At 38.9% G+C, this 19,445-nt stretch overlaps 1 protein-coding gene across 9 annotated transcripts in view; it reads left to right on the forward strand.

Moving 5' to 3' along the window:
* Window positions 1–2: 2 nt before the first annotated feature.
* Window positions 3–19,445, forward strand: part of POLG2 (DNA polymerase gamma 2, accessory subunit) — a 37,170-nt gene continuing 17,727 nt past the window's right edge. For 2 of the 9 annotated variants that reach the window (XM_082373700.1, XM_082373701.1), the window contains exons 1-10: window positions 3–1,696; window positions 5,608–5,734; window positions 5,847–5,952; window positions 6,817–6,990; window positions 7,657–7,731; window positions 7,866–8,006; window positions 10,173–10,253; window positions 12,455–12,555; window positions 14,798–14,915; window positions 16,886–16,977. In XM_082373700.1, coding sequence (XP_082229826.1) covers window positions 1,135–1,696; window positions 5,608–5,734; window positions 5,847–5,952; window positions 6,817–6,990; window positions 7,657–7,731; window positions 7,866–8,006; window positions 10,173–10,253; window positions 12,455–12,555; window positions 14,798–14,915; window positions 16,886–16,977 — 1,577 coding nt within the window. In that variant the 5' untranslated portion in view covers window positions 3–1,134. The other 7 variants (XR_014238716.1, XM_082373699.1, XM_082373703.1 and 4 more) reach the window with 7 other exon arrangements.

Consider the following 19,445-nt stretch of genomic DNA (forward strand, 5'->3'; position numbering starts at 1 on the left):
TCTTTTTTTTTAAACAAATTTTCACATGTTCTTGTATGGAATGATTTTCTGAACCTGTCCTACACCACCTTAAATGTGATGAATTTTAACTTAGCATATTCTGTTCATTGCTAAGCTGCTACCCTCTATGTAAACTGTTTCTTCCTGGTAGTCAGTGGGAATAGTTTGTTCTTTGCACCTGGGTTGATCTTTCAAGGTTTCCCTAGCCACTTTAAGGAAAGCTGGAAGTGGAAATCATGGCTTTTGGAATCAACCATTTTCCTCCATCTGGGCTGTTACACTTTCCACTATTGGGGCAATTTTCTTAAGGGCTATAAGTGTTAAAATGGAGCTGTAAAGCCACAAGTCCGCTCCGTAATCCTGGATCTCCGTTTTAAGCAGGTTTTCACAAGTTATTTTTGAAGGGTACTCTGGTAGAACAACTTTATGTACGTGAGTGGTTGGTTGTCAGTGTGCCTCCACATTAACCTGGAGAGTTTAAATATTGCTGGGCCCTTTTCAGCAGTTTGTTTTTTAAGCAACGTTTCCAGGTGATGCAGGTGCTGCTGGCCCAGGGCATCCCTTTTAGCACCAATATGTAAAGGGACTATACTCCTTCCCCATCACAGCCCCACGCGCACTCCCAGGAGAGGGCAGGCAGGACAGCGGCAGCATTTTACTAGCGATGCACGCGAGGCGTGGGTCTCTAAACTACCATTAAGGAGTACAACTTGGAACCAAGGTTTATCTTCGTGAACACTTAAGTCTGAGAAGGTGTATTTAAATGGTAGTTTGTAGAACACCGAAGTATTCTGATGTCTCATTCGCGAAAAAAAAGGAAGGTAAAGCTGACTCAATAGTGGCAACAGCGGGATAGCGAAAAGTAGATGGGAATGATCTTTAGAAGGCAAAAAGAACAAGTAGAGGGAGCCGGACGTGACGGAAATAAGAGGAGGCCTAAGTTCGCCTTGAGTGGGATAGGCACGCGGCGGTGGCGGCAGCAGCCGGAACGCAGTGACGTACTTCCGTTGGTGGGGCCGGGAGCGCGCACGCTCACTTCCGTCGCGCCTGCGCGGGTGCCCCCCTACTCCCGGTTGTGGCGGTGTTTCGGGATCAGCCTCTCATAGGAGACTGCACTTTTCACTCCCGAGGGCGATGCGCTCCGGTGCAGCCGTCAGGGCCGGCCGGAAAGTCTGCAGGTGCCTGTTGTCTGGGTATAGTCGAGTAGATGGGGGGCAGCCGGAGCAGTTGACGGGAGGGAGCGGCTCCTTCGTAGGGCCCTTGAGGTCGCACGCGGAGCTGCCCCCGGTGAGCGAGCCGAGAGAAGGCCCCGAGTCTGGCGGCGAGGAGAGCGAGGCGCTGGTAGAGATCTGTCAGAAAAGGCGTTTCCTCAGTGGCACCAAGCGACAGCTTAGTCGAGATTCTCTTCTGAGCGGGTGCCACCCCGGCCTTGGCCCCTTGGGCATAGAGTTGCGGAAGAACCTGGCGGCGGAATGGTGGTCCTCGGTGGTGGTGTTCAGGGAGCAGGTCTTCCCGGTAGACGCCCTCCACCGTGAACCAGGCCCTTCGCTGCCCGGGGACAGTGCCTTCAGGTTAGTTTCTGCAGAAACGCTACGCGAAATCTTGCAAGACAAAGAGCTGAGTAAGGAACAGCTAGGAGCATTTCTTGAGAACTTACTGAAAACTTCTGGGAAACTACGGGAGAACCTTCTTCACGGTATGCTTCACGATTTCATGCTTCAAAATAGGTGTCGGGGTGGAAAGGCAGACTCGCTCGATTTCCCAAATTGCAGCTGGCCCTGTGTTCACGTGAAAAGGAAATTATCTGGTTCTCAGTCTTCTTGAAGTAGTTGGGTTTGTTGACAGTGTTGCTGCCTTGGAGAAAACTGGTTCATGGGATCGTTATTGTTCCTTAAAGAATCCGGCCCAAGGCTCTAGTAAAGCTCTCAGTTTCACAAGGCAACCCTAGAATTTTGGAGTTTATTGAGCGGCCCTAGAATTAGGACCTAAATTAAATCGTGTGTTTGAATCATTAGTTTATTGTTACTAAAATATTTATAAATACTTCTATAGTTTTCTTTTTTTTACACACTATAGGCTAATCGAGAGCTCGTTTTTCTAGAGCAACAAGAAAATGCCCTCCCTCAGTTTTTCTTACCGAAAACTGATCTACACAGTCTGTTGTTTGAAGAGCCCTTAAGGTAATTTTTGAATTGGCAGAATAATAGGACTAATCAAGTTTTATAAGCGATTCTTGAGTGAATACATAGAAATTTGTAGGGCACAATATGCCTTCAAAGTCAAATAGATCATAATAGCAGAGATTCTGGAAAAAAAAATTCAGAATTTTTACAGGACAGACTTGCTGCCACAGCATCTCATCTTTGCAAAATGCTATCCTTGCCATTTTTTATTAAGTGGTACTAGGAAGTAATTTAAAATAACTAGTGTCCATGGTTCTCTGAAAATTGGTACCTATATTGTAAACTTTTAAAGATTTCCTTAATAAAATAAAGCAAACAAACTGGTGAGTAAACGTGACAATTTTGATTTGTACTACTTTAATTATTCCATGATGATTTTACTTTGGGGAAGTTAAATCACTGCTCATTACCATGTCCCAAAACAAATCAATCTTTTCTTCCCTATTAGAAAATGAAACATAGCTCTCTTAGATTCATCAAAGCATTTATTGATGTGCCGGACATTTTCTTGCCTTTAAGAAACTTAAATCCACTTACTTGCCAAAGTTTTGGTTGTCTAGTGTTTTTAGCTTCTGAGTACCAGTTTGCCATTTCTTTCTATGCCCAATGCCCTTACCCTCTTTATTTCATGTTTGAGCTATTGTGGTAGGCTCTACTTACGAACGGTTTTTAAAATTTCTCAGCCATTATGTCTCCAAATATTGTTACTGCCCCATTCTTTCCTCTGTCCTTCTGTGATTAATTACACATATGTTAGACTCATCCCCCAGCATCTTGTTGTCAACTTTCTTGAACACATTAATCGCATTTAAAAGTCTATATCTGATAACTCAGATATGTCGGTTTCTATTAGTCTTACCTCCGGGCTTTTGGTCATTTGGACTTTCGATTTTCTAGGTAATTTGTGTGGTAATTGTAGAGATAAATTGAGGCTCTGGGTGGCGTTGTTTTCTTTTACCTGGGAGGGTTTACTTTTGCTTTTGGCAGGCAGCTAGGGCATATCTTCTTAATACAATCCGGGATTAAGTGTATTGAGGCTGGGTTTCAGTCTTTTTGCTTCACCTCTACTCCTAGAGTGTAGCCCTTTGAGTGTGCCTAGTGAAAGGCTGGGGTGTTTTCCAGGGCCCCTCCTCCGTAAGAGCCTCGAACTACAATTTTTGTGCTTCCTAGCCCCATACGATGTCAGGAAGCTCTGCTCAGCATTTCAGCTTCTTAGTTCTCCTACTTCAGATTGGAAAAGCAGCACTAAATGTTGGGTTCACCTCTGTTCTTACTTTCTCTCCAAATTTGGACCCTCAAGTCCTTACTGCCCTGACGGCTCTCCTGTGTCTTTAAACAGATTCTTTTTTTCAGTTTCTTGACCAGTTTTTCTTGTTATCAGCAAGCTTGTCTACTATTACCAGAAGTGGAAATCTCAAATCAAGTAACTTTTGAACACAGTGTTATCATTTAGTGGGATATAATCTAAGTGCATAAAGAACTACAAAGAAATCTTGAACTTTATTTTATTGATTTATTGTAAGTAGAAATGTTGGAATTATAATTCTGAAGCTGTTTCACATGTAGGATAAAGCAAATAGACCAATGGATAGATTTATTAGGAACCAAGATTTTCACTGAAAGAGAAAAGATGTAAAAAAAGGCAAGGATAAACTTTGTAATGTTAAATTTGAATTGACTATTAGTATGAATTCATGATTTTTAAAAAATACAAATTTCCTAACTTTCTTCATTGAAGGGGCCCAGAAGCGATGACAATAGCAATGAGCACACCTAGTACCCAGAGTTTGGTTTCTAAAGGAACCAGTGCTTGGAGAAATGGCTCATTCCAGGTATGGGGCAGGGACAGTACAAAGTGACTTTGGCACAGTTTATGGTGCTAGAAAGCAAAGAATTAGTAGAAGACTAGTGGGTTTATGTTAAAAGGACGTAGATGCTGGCTTGAAGGAGACTCCCACTGGCTAAGTTTGGGACAAATTGAACATTAAAATAAATATTGATGGTAACGGGATCAGAACACATTAAATAAAATTAAAAATCGAATCCACAGTGTTAAACAAAAAATTAAGTAATTGAGGCTGCTGGTAGAAAGAGGAGTTGAAAAGAGTTTGTTTTTATAGGAGCTATGCAATAAATGTAGAAGGAAAGATAGGATAGAAAAATCACCTTTTTATGATTTTGTAATCCTCGGTATAATAATTAATTCAAGCAAGGGTTCATCAACGGATTCTAAAATATCGGGTGTGGGACTTCCCAGGTGGTGCAGTGGTTAAGAATCCGCCTGCCAATGCTGGGGACACGGGTTCAAGCCCTGGTCCGGGAAGATCCCACATGCCACAGAGCAGCTAAGCCCACAAGCCACAGCTACTGAAGCCCGCGCGCCTAGAGCCTGTGCTCTGCAACAAGAGAAGCCACTGCAATGAAAAGCCCACGCACCGCAACAAGAGCAGCCCCCGCTCGCCACAACTAGAGAAAGCCCGTGTGCAGCAACGAAGACCCAATGCAGCCAAAAATTAATTAATTAATTAATTAATGAAAAGAAAACGATTGCCCCTTCGTTAAAAAATAAATAAATAAGTAAAATAAAATATTGGGTGGAAGATTGTTGGGGAGCAGGATAATGTTGGGGAATGGATATTCACTACCTTTACTAGGTAATCAAATCTGGTTTCATTAAAAGTGGGATTATTTGATACTGTGTTATTCCTGTTAGGATGTAATAGGACATATACATCAACTATGTAGTATTTATTCCTGCTAAAAATGATTAACCCAAATTAAATCATAAGGAAAAATTCAGACAAATCTAATGTGAGGTAATCTATGACTGGCCTGTTCTCAAATGAAAAATTGATATCATTAAAAGCAAAGTTAGAGAGGGAGAAGTCAGGGGAAATATTCTAGATTCAGAGTGATTTAAGAGACCTAATAAAATGCAATGAGTTAACCTTAATTAGGGAGAAAGAGCAGCAGTAAATGGCTTTTGGGGTGACAATTGGAGAAAATAGAATATTGACCATAAGTTAGATGAAATTATGATACTATGATTAATTTAATGGTGTAATAGTGGTATACAGTGACTGTTTTTAATTTTAGGAGGTACATGCTAAAATGTTTTTGGGTGAACAAGAAATAGAAAATAAATGTGGCAAAATGTTGACAATTGGTGAATCTAGGTTAAGGGTTTACAGATGTTTATTGTACTGTTCTTTCAACTTTCTTGTAGATTTGAAAATCTTCATACTAAAAAGTTGGGGAAACTACCTAAAATTAAGTGATAATCAATTAAGATCTGCCTTAGTAGCTCCATGCTACTGTACTTACTGCTGTGTTACCATTATATTATCAATTTGTCTATAAATTGACCAAAATGATTTGGGCTTATAAAATAGATTTATATAGTGATTGATTTATCTTTTGGCAGGTGCCTTGCAGCACTATGTTAATTACCTGGATCTGATAAACAAGAGGCTACCTTTTGGCCTTGCTCAGATTGGAGTGTGTTTTCATCCTGTTTCTGATACTAAGCAGACACCTGATGGTGTTAAAAGGTACACAAAAAATGGAAATAACTTGGCCTTGTATTTAAACAGTCACTTTCACTTTGGGATAGATTATATGATTTGCAAATAAATGATTATCTGATATTTCTGATATCCAAAGAATTGGTGAAAAGACTGAAGCTTCACTGGTATGGTTTACTTCAGCAAGAACTGCGAGCCAGTGGCTTGATTTCTGGTTACGTCATCGACTCCTGTGGTGGAGAAAGGTACTACAATAATTACCCTTAATTTAAAAATGATTAGGTAAATTGTCTTAGTGTGTCAGAGGTAATACTTCTCTACAATAAATGAAATTTATTTTGATGTAGCTATGTTATATTTATAAGAGACAGCTATAATAAATTAACAACTACATATAAAAAACTCTTTGTAAAGATTTTCATTGTTCCATAAAACAAAGTTACTTTAGTAAAGACGTCTGTTGATGTCTTGCTCAGAAACTTTTGTTGGTAAGACTTTACATTCTAGGTAAAGTTCAAATCCCTCACCTGGCATTCCTGACTGGTGTAGAGTTTGACCCTTGCCCACTCTTACAGCTTTAGCTTTTTTTTTTTTTAAAGATCTTTATTGGAGTATAATTGCTTCACAATACTGTGTTAGTTTTGCTTCCAGCCTCCATGAACTCTCCATATTAGTCAAATGGTCCTGTAATTTACAGTCAAGTTTCAGTGTAAGCCTAAGAGAAAAGAGTTGAAGTAAGCATTTTTGTCATGCCATTGTCTTATTTCTCTAACTCTCAAAATCTCCAAACACCCATCTAAACTAAATGGAATGATCACAAATAAGGAAGGATGAGAATGGTGAGTATGTGATACTTTCTTCTTTATCCCACGTTCATGGTTCCTTCCCCTCTTATTGATTGACCACAGAAATGCTAGGTAGCATCAACAGTTTTTCTGTGTAATTCTTTCAGATTAAAAAACACTATTTGTAACAGTATATTCACTCATATTTAATTAAACTTAACAATTTTTTATTTGGGACTTGACCAGTTTCATTCAGTTGCTGCGGGCAACTTTACTTTTTAATGTTTATTTTAATAAGTTAATAAGACAAACTTTCTTTTCCAGTTTGCTGTGAGTCCATCTAACTTCAGCAGCAGTGATTGTCAGGATGAAGCGGGCCAAAAAGGAAACAAACTTTACTACAATTTTCCGTGGGGAAAGGAGCCAATAGAAACCCTGTGGAATCTAGGAGATCATGAACTTTTACACATGTATCCTGAAAATGTAGCTCAATTACACGTATGTTTTACTTTGTGCTCCTATGTATCCTTTACCCAGATTCTCGAATTGTGATCATTTCTGAACCATTTGAGAATAAGCTGTAGACATGGTGCCCCATGACGTCTTAATACTTCAGTATGCATTTCTCAAGTACAGGGACTCACCTGTATAACCACAATGCAATCATTATGATCAGGAAAGTAACAGTAATCTGCTATTATTCTCAAATCCACAGAACCCTTCAGATGTAACCAATTATTCTAATCTGCCCTTTATAGGTCCAGGATCCAATCTAGGATCCTGTATTTCATGTAGTTGTCATGTGTCCTTAGTCTCCTTCAAATAATTCCTTTTATTTTTTCCTTGTCTTTCATGACCTTGACATTTTTGAAGAGTACAGACCGGTTACTTTGTAGAATGTCCCTTGGTTTGAGTTTCTTTCATGTTTCCTCATGATTTATGTATTTTTGCTAAGAATGCCACAGAAATGGTGCTACCCTCTTCTGAGTGCATCATATCGGTTTGTTACTGGTGATGTTAACTTTTATCGCTTGGTTAAGATGATGCTTCCAGGTTTCTCCAGTGTAAAGTTGATAAGTATTTTGTAGTTATTAATTGATGAGTAATTAATAAGTCTTTTGTGGGCAGATACTTTGACTATGTAAATAACCTGTTTCTCACTAGATTCTGACCTACTGGTTGCAACATCCATTGATGATTCTTGCCCAAATCAATTATTACTGTGAGGGTTGCCAAATGGTAATTTTTTAAATTTCATCAGTCTATCTAGATTTACTGATCAATTTGTATTCTGATTCTGTAAGTGCAAAATGTAATTTTAAGAGGTAGTTCTGCTAAATGATGCTTTCTTTTTGTTCTACTTTTCTGTGAAGGGCAGAGATGGACGGAAAAATGTGGTTCCTTCTGTTTTATCCATAAATGGAGATCTAGACCGAGGCATGCTGGCATATCTCTACGATTCTTTCCAGCTAACAGAGAACTCCTTTACAAGAAGGAAAGATCTTCATAGAAAGGTGCTTTGATATTTCAGAGATAGACTTGGGAAATTTAAAATATAAATTTTCCCCCCTTTTTTTATGTTAGTGTACTTGGTTTCTAATATAAACTCTGAATAATAATTTTTTTAGTGCAAGTAATTTATTTTTCATGTTTTTTTAGAATCTGGCCACAGGAATAATAAGCAGGTTCTCACAGAATAGAAGAAGGAATCCCTCTTGGGTAATCCCAAAGGCGTTTCTGTTTGATCTTTGGCAGCTGGACAGCTGTCTCTGATTCTTAGCCCCTGAGCCTTTTCACTTATGGCTTCTGCTTGTATCAGAAGCTGAGTGTTAAGTAGGAGTAAGTAAAACAGGCCAGCAAGACTTGTGGTATTGACCTCTGCTTCTGGTCTGACCCCAAGTGGCTGATCACTGGATCACAGGAGCTAGACATGGGTCTGGGTCAACGGAAAGGCTTATTTTAGGATGTGCAGTTTGAGCATTTTTATGGGCTCAAAATCAAGAGAGAGGAGGGGTTGAAGCTATAGGAGAGAAATGAAGTACCTAATGGAGCAAGATTTTGGAAGAAATAGGAAGGACCAAGACAGAATCAAGAACACAAGTGGGGGGTTTTGTCTTGAAAAGGGAGTTATTTTTTGAAACAGCAGGGTGGAAAAACCGATGGTATAGATATAAATAGGCTACTGGAGCTGGTTAGCCCTTGAAGGAAGTTTTACTCATATCCTCTATTTTCTTGGGGAATTAGGAAGCAAGATTATTAGCTTAAAATGTGGAGGAGTAGGGGTTTAAGTGGCAAGAGTTTAGAATAGTCATATTTCCCTTGAATGGGAAAGGGAGCTTCCCCAAATCAAAAGTTTTCACATGTTGAGTGCTCAAATGAGATTAGACACCATGAGTTTGTAGCACCACTCTGCCTAGTTAGTGATTTATTATGCAGTGCTCGTTTAGCCTGATGTGGCCATTTATAGAATTGTTTGGGATTTATAGGGTGTGTGTAGCAAACAAACAAGGGGGATCCTTTCTTTCGTTCTCTTACATACTGCACATCCAAACGATCAGCAAAACCTCTTTGATTCTATCTTCAAAATATATCCTGAATCTGACCGTTTCTTAGCACCTCCCCTGCTCGCAGTCTGATCTAAGCCACCATCATCCCCACCTTCCTGCACTGAGTGGCCCTTTTAAAAGGTACGCGTTACTTTGTTCGTCTGCTCTAAACACTCCAGTAAGCTCCTCATCTCACTCAGAGGAAAAGCCAAAGCCCCTAACATGTTTTACAAAGCATTATCCCTTTTGACCTTCAACTCCTCTCCACCTTACTCAGTCTGCTCCAGCAGCACAGACCTCATTGTTGTTTCTAGAACATGCCCAGTGTGCTCCCAGCTCAAGAGCCTGGTCATTAGTTCTCCCCTTTGTCTGAGTGCTCTTCCTCCAAGTCCACGTCTTGTCCCTCAATCCCCTTTCAAGTCTGCTCAAATGTCACCTCAGAGAGGAGACTTTCTCTTACCATCTTTGGCCGCACCGTGCGGCATGTGGGATCTCAGTTCCCTCACCAGAGACCTCGCCCCCTGCAGTGGAAGTGTGGAGTCCTAACCGCTGGACCGCCAGGGAATTCCCTCTTACCACCTTATTTAAAATAGCAACTCTCCACCAGCCCGCCCCTTGCCAGCACTTCCTATCTTCTTTTTTTTTTTCAACACTTAACCACCTTCAAATATATTACTTACTTATCTATTTTGTTATCTGCTTCTGCGCATTATGAGGGACAGGGACTTTTGTCCCCACCACCTAGGATTGTTTCTCATACCAAGTAGTCATTCACATGTTTGTTGAATGGCTGAATGAATGCATAGAGTGATGGGTTTTGGCAGGAGAAAGTCCAAGTGATAAGCCACATGGCTCAGGCCGGGTAAGGAAGACAGTGATGCCAGAAAGGGGCATTTCAACTGAGAGAAAATGGATTTGTCAGGAAATGGGAGAGTATCAAGTGAACTTATTTCTGTAGAATGCCTGAATGGAGAAGTCTATGAGCAGCTGAATAAAGATGGTTGATAACATCATTGTGTGATATTTTTTATGACCTCAGCTAGCTTCCATTTTCACACAAAATTTTAACTGCTTAAACAGCTTCATGTTTGTTAGTGCTTGTCCTTTTTACCCCTTCTCTTTAAATTGTTTTAGGTGCTTAAACTTCACCCTTGTTTAGCCCCTATTAAGGTTGCTTTGGATGTGGGAAGAGGCCCAACAGTGGAACTAAGACAGGTGGGTTAAATAAGTTTTAATGTCATGATTTCAATTATAACCGTTATTCCAAGTAAATGAGTAGTTTGCCATCTAAAGTTTTATTTTGATTCATTTTTTAAAAAATTCTAATTGAATAATGAACTGTGAACATTATTTTAATTAAATAGTGAAATTTTAACTAAATGAAAAAATCATTTTTAAATGAATTTTTAAATTTTTAATTAAATCATTCATTAATGAATTTTAATTTAATAATAAATACTACAGTTAATTACAGATAATTTGAAGTATATTATATTAAAGAAGCTGAATACAGTTCACTGGGTTTTGCTGTTAATGTCATGCCCAGTCATAGTTGCATTTTTTTTAAATGAGTATGCATAATTTTGGTAATCAAAATATTTGTACAGACGTCTAGTGAATTATTTCTTACGCTCTTCCCTTTATAACTTAACACTTTTGATACTTGTTGGTATAAGCACAAGTTCCAGATCTGTAATCTTATTTTATTTTTCTAATCTATCTGGTCAAATTAAATACTGTTAAGAAAAACCAGGAACCCTTCAGCAGTCATTTCTGTTTGGGTAACTCAGACCCATCCAGGACCTGAGTGAGGATACTAGAAAGATTGACCTGGCTTTCCCAGGCTCCTGTGCAGGGGTCTGGGAAGGTGGGGATAATGAGCTCAGGGAAAGGGAAGAGAATGGCTTAATTTCCTCATTTCCCCCAGGATTGCAGGAGGCTCCACAACACCCTGGTAGGTACCAAGTTCCTAGGGGTTTTTTTTTTGCTTGAAGGACGAAGAAGAACTCTGCTTCCTAGATTTTCATCATTACCATTGCAGGCCTTTTGTTTTGTTTTGTTTTTGTTTGTAAGAATATTAGTAATATTTTGTGCCTTGGGTGCTTTATCAAGAGTAGCATCTTATTCTGTTTTTAACACTTTTCCCCTCAGCAGTATGACAAAGAGAATCCTTATGTATGTAACTTTCTGGGCTATGAAAAAGGTTTTGTGGGTTATTTCCCCATGTTTTCACCTGCGCTTTATCATGCTTAGAACTTTTTCTCTCCTTTTCTGCTGGCAACCAAAACTAAACTTACTAAAACTCATATTTATTTTTCCCTGATAATTTCTTAGATTTATTAATATCTATATTCTCATCTATCCCCAAAATATCCTGTACCTTAACACGCATTTACTTCGCTGTGGTCTTTCCCTGGGAGCTTGTTAGAAATGCAAATTCTTGCCAGACCTGCTGAATCAGAAACTCTGGGGGCGAGGCTGAGCCATCTGTGTTTTGCAAGCCCTCCAGGTGATTCTGGTGCTTAAGTTTGAGAAACAGTGCTCTAGCTCAGGCACACACCCCTACCCCATCCCACCATCCTCCCCGTCTCCCTCCCCATGGGGACATTTGGTAATATCTGGGGGCATTTTGGGGGACATTTTTGGTTGTCAGAAGGTGGGGAAGGGTGCCCCGGACATCTAATGGAGACCAGGGATGCTGCTAAACATCCTATATCAGCAGTGCCAGTGAGAGAAATCCTGCTTTAGAATTTTAGTTCTAGATTGTTAAGGGAGTTTAAAATTTTTCTTTTTCTTGCTTCACCATTTTTAAGAAAACAGTAAAGTGTACTATGTCATTTACTCATCATTACTTCTGTATTTCCAGTCAGGCTTTTGTCTCTAGCATCGCACTGAAACTAATCAATCATTCTTTTCTTCTTGAAACATTTTCTTTAGTTGGCTTCAGGAACACCACTCTCTGGGTTTTCTTCATACTTTTCTGGCTCCTTCTCCTTAGTTTCCTTTAATGGCTCTTCCTTCTCTTCCTGACATCGTATTATAACCCTTAGGCTCAGTTCTCAAGTCTCAGATAAGTTTAGAGTTAACATAGCCCTTTGGACTGTTTTTTTCTGATAGAATCTGTTTTGCTTTTGTTTATTTGTGTTATGAATGATGATAATAATAAAAATTCTTATATTTGGTATAAAAATTTCAGACTTGCATTTAGTATTCAGCTTTGAAGTGTTTAAGTTCTTCAGAAGAAGTATACAATTTATAAGTATACAATATATAAAATTATCAACAATATTATCATGTAATTAAAGGGATTTATGCCCATTTTAAAGAGCGTAAAAGATTGGTGGTTTCATAAAAATAGGGTAATAACTAGCTACTTTTCTTTCTTTCATATTCAGAGTTTTTGTATTTTTCCCCAGGTTTGTCAAGGGCTATTTAATGAATTATTAGAAAATGGAATATCTGTGTGGCCTGGTTATTTGGAAACTGTGCCATCCTCATTGGAACAACTTTATTCAAAGTAAGAATTGTGTTTTTTGTTGCTTAAAAAATGTATTTATTCAGTTTTTGATTATACAATGTTTCTTTATGAGTAACAGATTTCTTCTAAATATCTATATATACTATAATTCAAAATTATTCCTAACTTTCCTGTTTACAGAACCACATACCCTTAGTTAATTGGTACAGCAGGAAACAATACTCATCAGGTATATATAAGCACATACTATGTGAAACTTCAAGACTTAACACCATGAAGTATGTATACCTGAGTTTATCAGTTTATCAGGGATGGAATTATTTATATTAGACACATTTGTTGAATCAGGACTGAGGGAACATGAGTGGAGTGCCTCTTCCTTGCTGGCGTTGTTCATTCTCAGGCTGAGTGGAAGGTAGTTCTATTCCAGAGAACAGAGAACTAGTTTTCTTGGTGATCTGCACCTCTGTCTACCTGATTGCTCAAGACTGAAACCTGGATATTGTCCTTCACTCCTCCCTCTTCCTTACTGTCAGAGTCCAGTCCATCACTAAGTCTCGTCTTCCTCCCAAATGTATCTCACACCCACATCTCCCCATTAAGATCACCAGTATCGGGCTTCCCTGGTGGCGCAGTGGTTAAGAGTCTGCCTGCCAATGCAGGGGACACGGGTTCGAGCCCTGGTCTGGGAGGATCCTACATGCCGCGGAGCGACTAGGCCTGTGAGCCACAGTTGCTGAGCCTGCCTGTGCTCCGCAATGGGAGAGGCTGCGATAGTGAGAAGGACCGCGCACCGCGATGAAGAGTGACCCCCGCTTGCCGCAACTAGAGAAAGCCCTCGCACAGAAACGAAGACCCAACACAACCATAAATAAATTAATTAATTAATTAATTAATAAAATTTAAGGGAAAAAATTTAAAAAAAAATAATTTAAAAAAAAAGATCACCAGTATCTCTTGACTGGATTATTGAAATAATCTCCTAATTGATCTCCTGTCTCTAGTCTTACCCCCTGCTATTTTCATTAACTTCTGTTTTTTAATAAAATAATTCATTTTCCCCTACTTTGGGTTTATTTTGTTATTTTTTTAGCTTTTTGTGTTGAATACATATCTTTTAGGTGAAAAGTTGTGAAGCTTAGTGTTTCGCTCCTCAGTTCTGTAGTAACTTGTTAAAATATACTTTTCAGATGATGTCAGAAGAAAAATAAGTTTCTATAGATAAAGCAACTGATGGCTTTATCATATATAAAATGAAGGGGTGGTACTTGAACTTTCCAGTGTTCTCAGTTTCTAAAATCTTATCCTTTGAGTCATGTGGACAATATCAAGTTACAGTTGTTCTTTACATGGTAAAGGCTTTATGTCCCAGGATAGTTTTTTTCCTTTGTCCCAGGATACTTTTCTCCAGATATTTATTAAGCACCCACTATATTTTTTGTACTTTGATACAGCAGTAAACAACACAGAAAAGTTTCCTGTTCTTAATGACACTTATATTCTAGTGGGAAAGAATAGACATCAGACAAATAGATAAATAAGATAATTTCTGGTGGAGTCCTAAAAGAAAAGAAACAATGAGATAGTATGACTGGGTAAACAGAAAGAAGGCCAGTGTGGAACATATTCAGTTATTGCCAAACTAGAAACTAAGTTAGTGTACTAAGGTATATATTTAGCATGGTTTTTGGTGTAATTTGTTGTACACTAGATCTTAATATTATAGTAGTATTAAAGAGAGTTTCGTCTAAAATTATTTTCTTGGATTGTATCCAAATACCAAAAGGCTGAGGTTATTCTGAGGTTCATCCAGATCACACCAAATGGTGTGTTGAGGTACCAGTGTTTATTTCTTATATTTTCTTTTCTTTTATGACTTCTCAGCTATTACAATAAGTCAGAAACTTTCTGAAAATTTTACTTTGAAAATGATTCAGAAACTTGAAAAAAGTATTTTTGGGTTCAGTTCTCAAGCCCTGTCTTTGAGTTTTGTGACTCTTTTTTTCCTTTCTTTCTTCCTTTATTTTTTTATAGAACTTTAGTTGTGGTATGCGGGAACCTTAGTTGCAGCATGTGGGATCTAGCTCCCTGACCAGGGGTCGAACCCGGGCCCCCTGCATTGGGAGCTTGGAGCCTTAGCCACTGGACTACCAGGGAAGTCCCTGAGTTTTGTGACTCTTGAAGGTGGCATTGACTCCTGAGTAATTAAAGCTGGTAATGTGGTGAATTTATAATCTATATTTGTGCTCATGTGTTTTGGTTAACTACCTTTTTTTCTTAGATATGATGAAATGAGTATCCTCTTCACAGTGTTGATTACTGAAGCTACTTTGGAGAACGGATTAATACATCTGAGAAGTAGAGACACCACAATGAAGGAAATGATGCATATATCCAAAGTAAAAGACTTTTTAACTAAATATATATCATCAGCTAAGAATGTATAGATTCTAATATTTGTGTAATAAATATTCTCCTTTCCTAATTTGGTTGTCTTATTTAACTGAGATTATTATTAGTATTTTTTGTTTAGCCTCTTTGCACTCAGAAGTGGATTTTTTTGGTGCTTTTTTTGATTCAGTTTTTATTACTTATATTTCTTGATGTATTTCATGGTATCAGGAATATGTTCGGCTATAAGAAACAAAAGTACTGCTATACTGGCTTAAGCAAATTGGAGTTTGTTTCTTTCATAACAAGAAATCGAGGGGGTAGACTGTCCAGAGCTGGTGTAATTGTTTCCTCTATAGTAGTTAGGGAGCAAGGCTCTTGCTGTCTTTCCACCATCTTTAGTATATTGGCTTTTATGTTTATACTTATTTCTTCTTGGTCACAAGATGGCGGATGTATTTCTAGCCTTCTCAGCCACATTCGAGTTAGGAAGAAAGTCAAAGAGATAAGAGCTAGCCAGCCAAGGCTCTTCTGTTTTTAATTAGGAAAGTAAAAGCTTTCCCAAACATCCCAGTCAGAAGACTTATTTACATTTTCTTGTATTTATGAGAACTGAATCACATGGTCATTGCTAGGCCAGTCATTGTCCAAGGGAATGAGAATATCATGATTAATTTGGGTCAAACACAATTTATCCCTTGGGGCAGTACTGTCTTCTCTGAAATGGGTTTTGTTATCAGGAAAGAAGGGTCTTTATATACACTGTCAAATATCAAAGATTAACCTAAAACTAAAATTTTTAAAATGAGAATATTTATTGACTGTTGCAGAGCAAGCTAAAATAAATGTTAAATGGCATAATCTAATATTAGTATATTTCATGTCTAACAGATATGTGTATAAGAAATCTTTAGACTTTTGTGTGCTGATTATGTTTGTGTTAACTATGTTGTCATTACCAGCCTGACAAAAATTCTGATACTTTGTGTAAAATGTCTTAAAAGCTTGGCTGGCTTGTCTGAGTTGACTTTACTTAGTAGGTCTTTATTTTTTGGTTATTATTTTTTGCTCTTGGGGAGAATTTCAAACATACACAGAATAGTATAATTAACCCCATGTGCCTATCACCCAGCACCAACAACCATCAACCCGTGACCAGTCTTGCCTCATCCACCCCACATCACCCTTCTATGTTATTTCGAAGCAGATCGCAGCTATCAGTTCATTTGTAAATATTTTAGTTCCGGATCTTTTGTTAAGTTAACCATTCTCCCGCCTGAAAAAATTAACAGTAGATGATAATAGGAATTATTGAGAATTTCCTTGGGTGTGATAATGATATTATGGCTTTATTTTTCTTTTTAAAAAGTCATTGTTTGGAGACTATACTCTGGGTGCCATCACGAACTCACCAATAATTGCAATTCAGATTCAGTACTGGTGTGTGTGTGTGTGTGTGTGTGTGTGTGTGTGTGTGTGTGTGGATTAGCTTTATTGAGATATGATTTACATACAGTAAATTTACCTATTTTAAATGTACAGATTATGAGTTCTGACAAATGTGTAACCACTACCACAATGATAATATAGAACATTTCCATCACCCCCCAAAAGTCCCCTCATGCCCCTTTAGGACTTAAGGGTTTTTACTTTAACCTCTTCTATCACACATCTGTATCTCCTCCCACATCAAGAATCCCAATTCTCAGGAATACTGAAGGGTGATAAAATTAGAATGCCATGACACACAACTGCTCATTTGCTTTATCTCACCTTAACCACAGAACTCTCAGAACTGCAACGCCAGTATTCCCACCATATGTCTACTTAAAAGTTTAAATTTCATTTTTGTAGTTTGGGGGTCCAATATTTAGTTTTAATATAACTGTGAGACTAAAATGTTTTTAAAAATTATTTTTCTGAAGAAAATCTCAGTCCTGCCCACAGGTACCTTTATTTAGGTACTTTGTCTTCTTAGGGGCCTCAGCCTTCACAGGAAGATTGTATTCCTGGTCTCAGATCAGCTGACTGCACTAACTGGCAACATGGAATGTCTATACTGCAGTTGAGGTAAGTAATATTTATGGAGGATTATCCAGATCAGAGGTGTCCGACTGGAGTTACACATCAGAATCTCCTGTGGAGCTTTTAAAAATAAATATATTTGAGCCCTATCCCAGACAGACCTACTATTTCTCTTCACAGTGGGGCCCTCGTAAGTATATTTTAAAATACAGGTGGTTTCTGATGTTCACCCCTGTAGTAACCACTGTTAAATTTTATCAGAGAGCTGTATACCTGGATGGTATTGTTTTGACAAAACTTCCCTGCAGCCCAATTGCATTTAATAAATTTTTTTTTATCAAATACTCTTCTTAGGTATTACATCACACCAATATGTACTGAAAGATGTTATTAGAAATAGTTCTATGAAACTCATTCTTCATTTAGCCATAAGAATGTTCTTGAGGGCATTTGTTTGCTATGTACACCACGTCTTCCTGCGAGGAAGCATGGGAGAAATTTCTCAGATTTAAATGCCAGGGGTAGTTGTGCTTCTCCTAAAGACTGGCCTGTCATTATATGTGTTATATATCTGTTCATTTTGTTTATTCACAAAGGCTTTTTGAGCACCCAAGTACCAGGAACTCTAGGTGCTGGGGATGTAGTGGTGAACAAAACAGACAAGGCCCTTCTAGGGGTGGGCAGGTGGGAACAGACATTAAGCAAGTAGGTGCATGGGCAATTTCAGGTAATTTTGGGTAGCGATAGTGTAAAATAGGACAGGATGGCGTGCTAGATCATGCCTAGGGTAGTGTGCTTTACATAGGTGATCAGGGGAGCCTCTGAGGACTGGCCTTCCAACTGAGACTGAATGATGTGAAGGAGCCAGCTGTGTGAACATCTGGGGCAGCACATTCTGGGCAGAAGGGAGTAGCAAGTGCTAAGGCCCTTAGGAGGAAAATGGTGTGGAGTGAGCAAGGAACATAAAGCAGGCCAGAACAGAGGGGAGAAAGGGAGAAGGGGAGGTCAGAGAGGTGGTCAGGGCCCATGTTGCTTAGAGCCATGGGGGCCACAGTAAGGACTCTGGAAGCCACTAGGGCAGGAGGGGGCACAGTTTGAGCAGAGAAGGGACATACTGTTATTTTGAAAAGATGACTGTGGAGAGTGGAATGTTAGAGGAGTAGAAAGGAAGCAGGGAGACCTGTTAGGAGCTCTGACAATGCCCAGGTGATGGTGGCCAGGACAAGAGAGGTAACAATGCCCTTCCTGGATCTGGCAAGAGGAGCCCCTGCCCTTTAGAGGGTCCTGCTCTGGCCCTTCTCCAGCTGTGCCTTCCCCCACATTATGTCTGAGGGGCCAAGGAGATGTGCTTGGAGGTCATTGTAATCCTTAGGTGTCTAATTGTCCTAACCTATAAGTTTATGTACTACCCGAAATCTCAGTTACTGTCTCTGGTTGTGTGTAATAAAGGTCAAAGACAAGGCACTAGCCCATGTCCCTCCAGGGCAGTAAAGGAGAAAGAAGGAGCTTCAGACATCACTGAACCACTGTTGATCATTCCTCTGGTTAAGTCTCCCCTTTACATCCTTCAGGAGAAGCAGCACTGAGAGAAGGCAGTCTCCTTAGGTTGTAATCCCCCAGGTCTGGGAGCGGAAGGGGCAGAAGGGACAAATGCTTGAGGGCAGCTGGTCAGAGCACACCTATTTGCAGCTCTTCATCCCAGCAAGGTTTTTGTGCTGCCCTGGTGTCACCTTGCAGATACTGCCTTTTCCTGGTTTCCTATTGGATTTTTGGCTTTTTTCTTTATTTGTGAGAGCTCATTATATATTGTAGAACTTCATACTTTATCAGAGACATGGATTCAAAATACGCCCCCCATTCTTTTGACTTAGTTTAAGATTTTTAAATGTAATTTTTAAATGTTTCATCTAACTAAATTTAACAATCATTTATGTCTTCTGGATTGTGAGTCATACCTAGAAAAGCCTTTCCCTCTTAAAGATTATTATAAAATTCCTCCTGTTTTCTTCTAGCACGTCTGTGGCTTCATTTTTAGGTATTTTAATATTTGAGCTAGCTGAATTAATTTTGTTGCAAAGAATGGAGTTCTAACTTATTAAATATGGTTCTCAGGTTTTTAAAGTGTATTGAATATTGCATCTTTTCCCCATTGACTTAAAATGCCATATTTTTCATATACTAAACTCCCATATGTATTTAGATCTATATCTGGACTTCCTGTCCTGTTACATTTACATTTTTCTACTTCTCCAGCCATATACCCATACCACACTTTCAAAATCATGGTAACTTTATGTTTTCAGACCTCATAGATCTCTCTCTCTCTGTGCCTCTCCCTGACACACACACACACACACACACACACACACACACACACACACACACACACACTTACATTTACTCATATGCTTCTTGAATCCTACACCCTTCCTCTGTATTCAGTTTCCTTCTTCATCAAGTACACTGTGTATTTCTTTCAGTGTGAATGTGATTGGGAAACCTCCTTCTCAGTC

This window comes from Balaenoptera borealis (assembly GCF_965194805.1).
Source record: "Balaenoptera borealis genome assembly, chromosome: 20".
NCBI classification, from domain to species: Eukaryota; Metazoa; Chordata; class Mammalia; order Artiodactyla; family Balaenopteridae; genus Balaenoptera; species Balaenoptera borealis.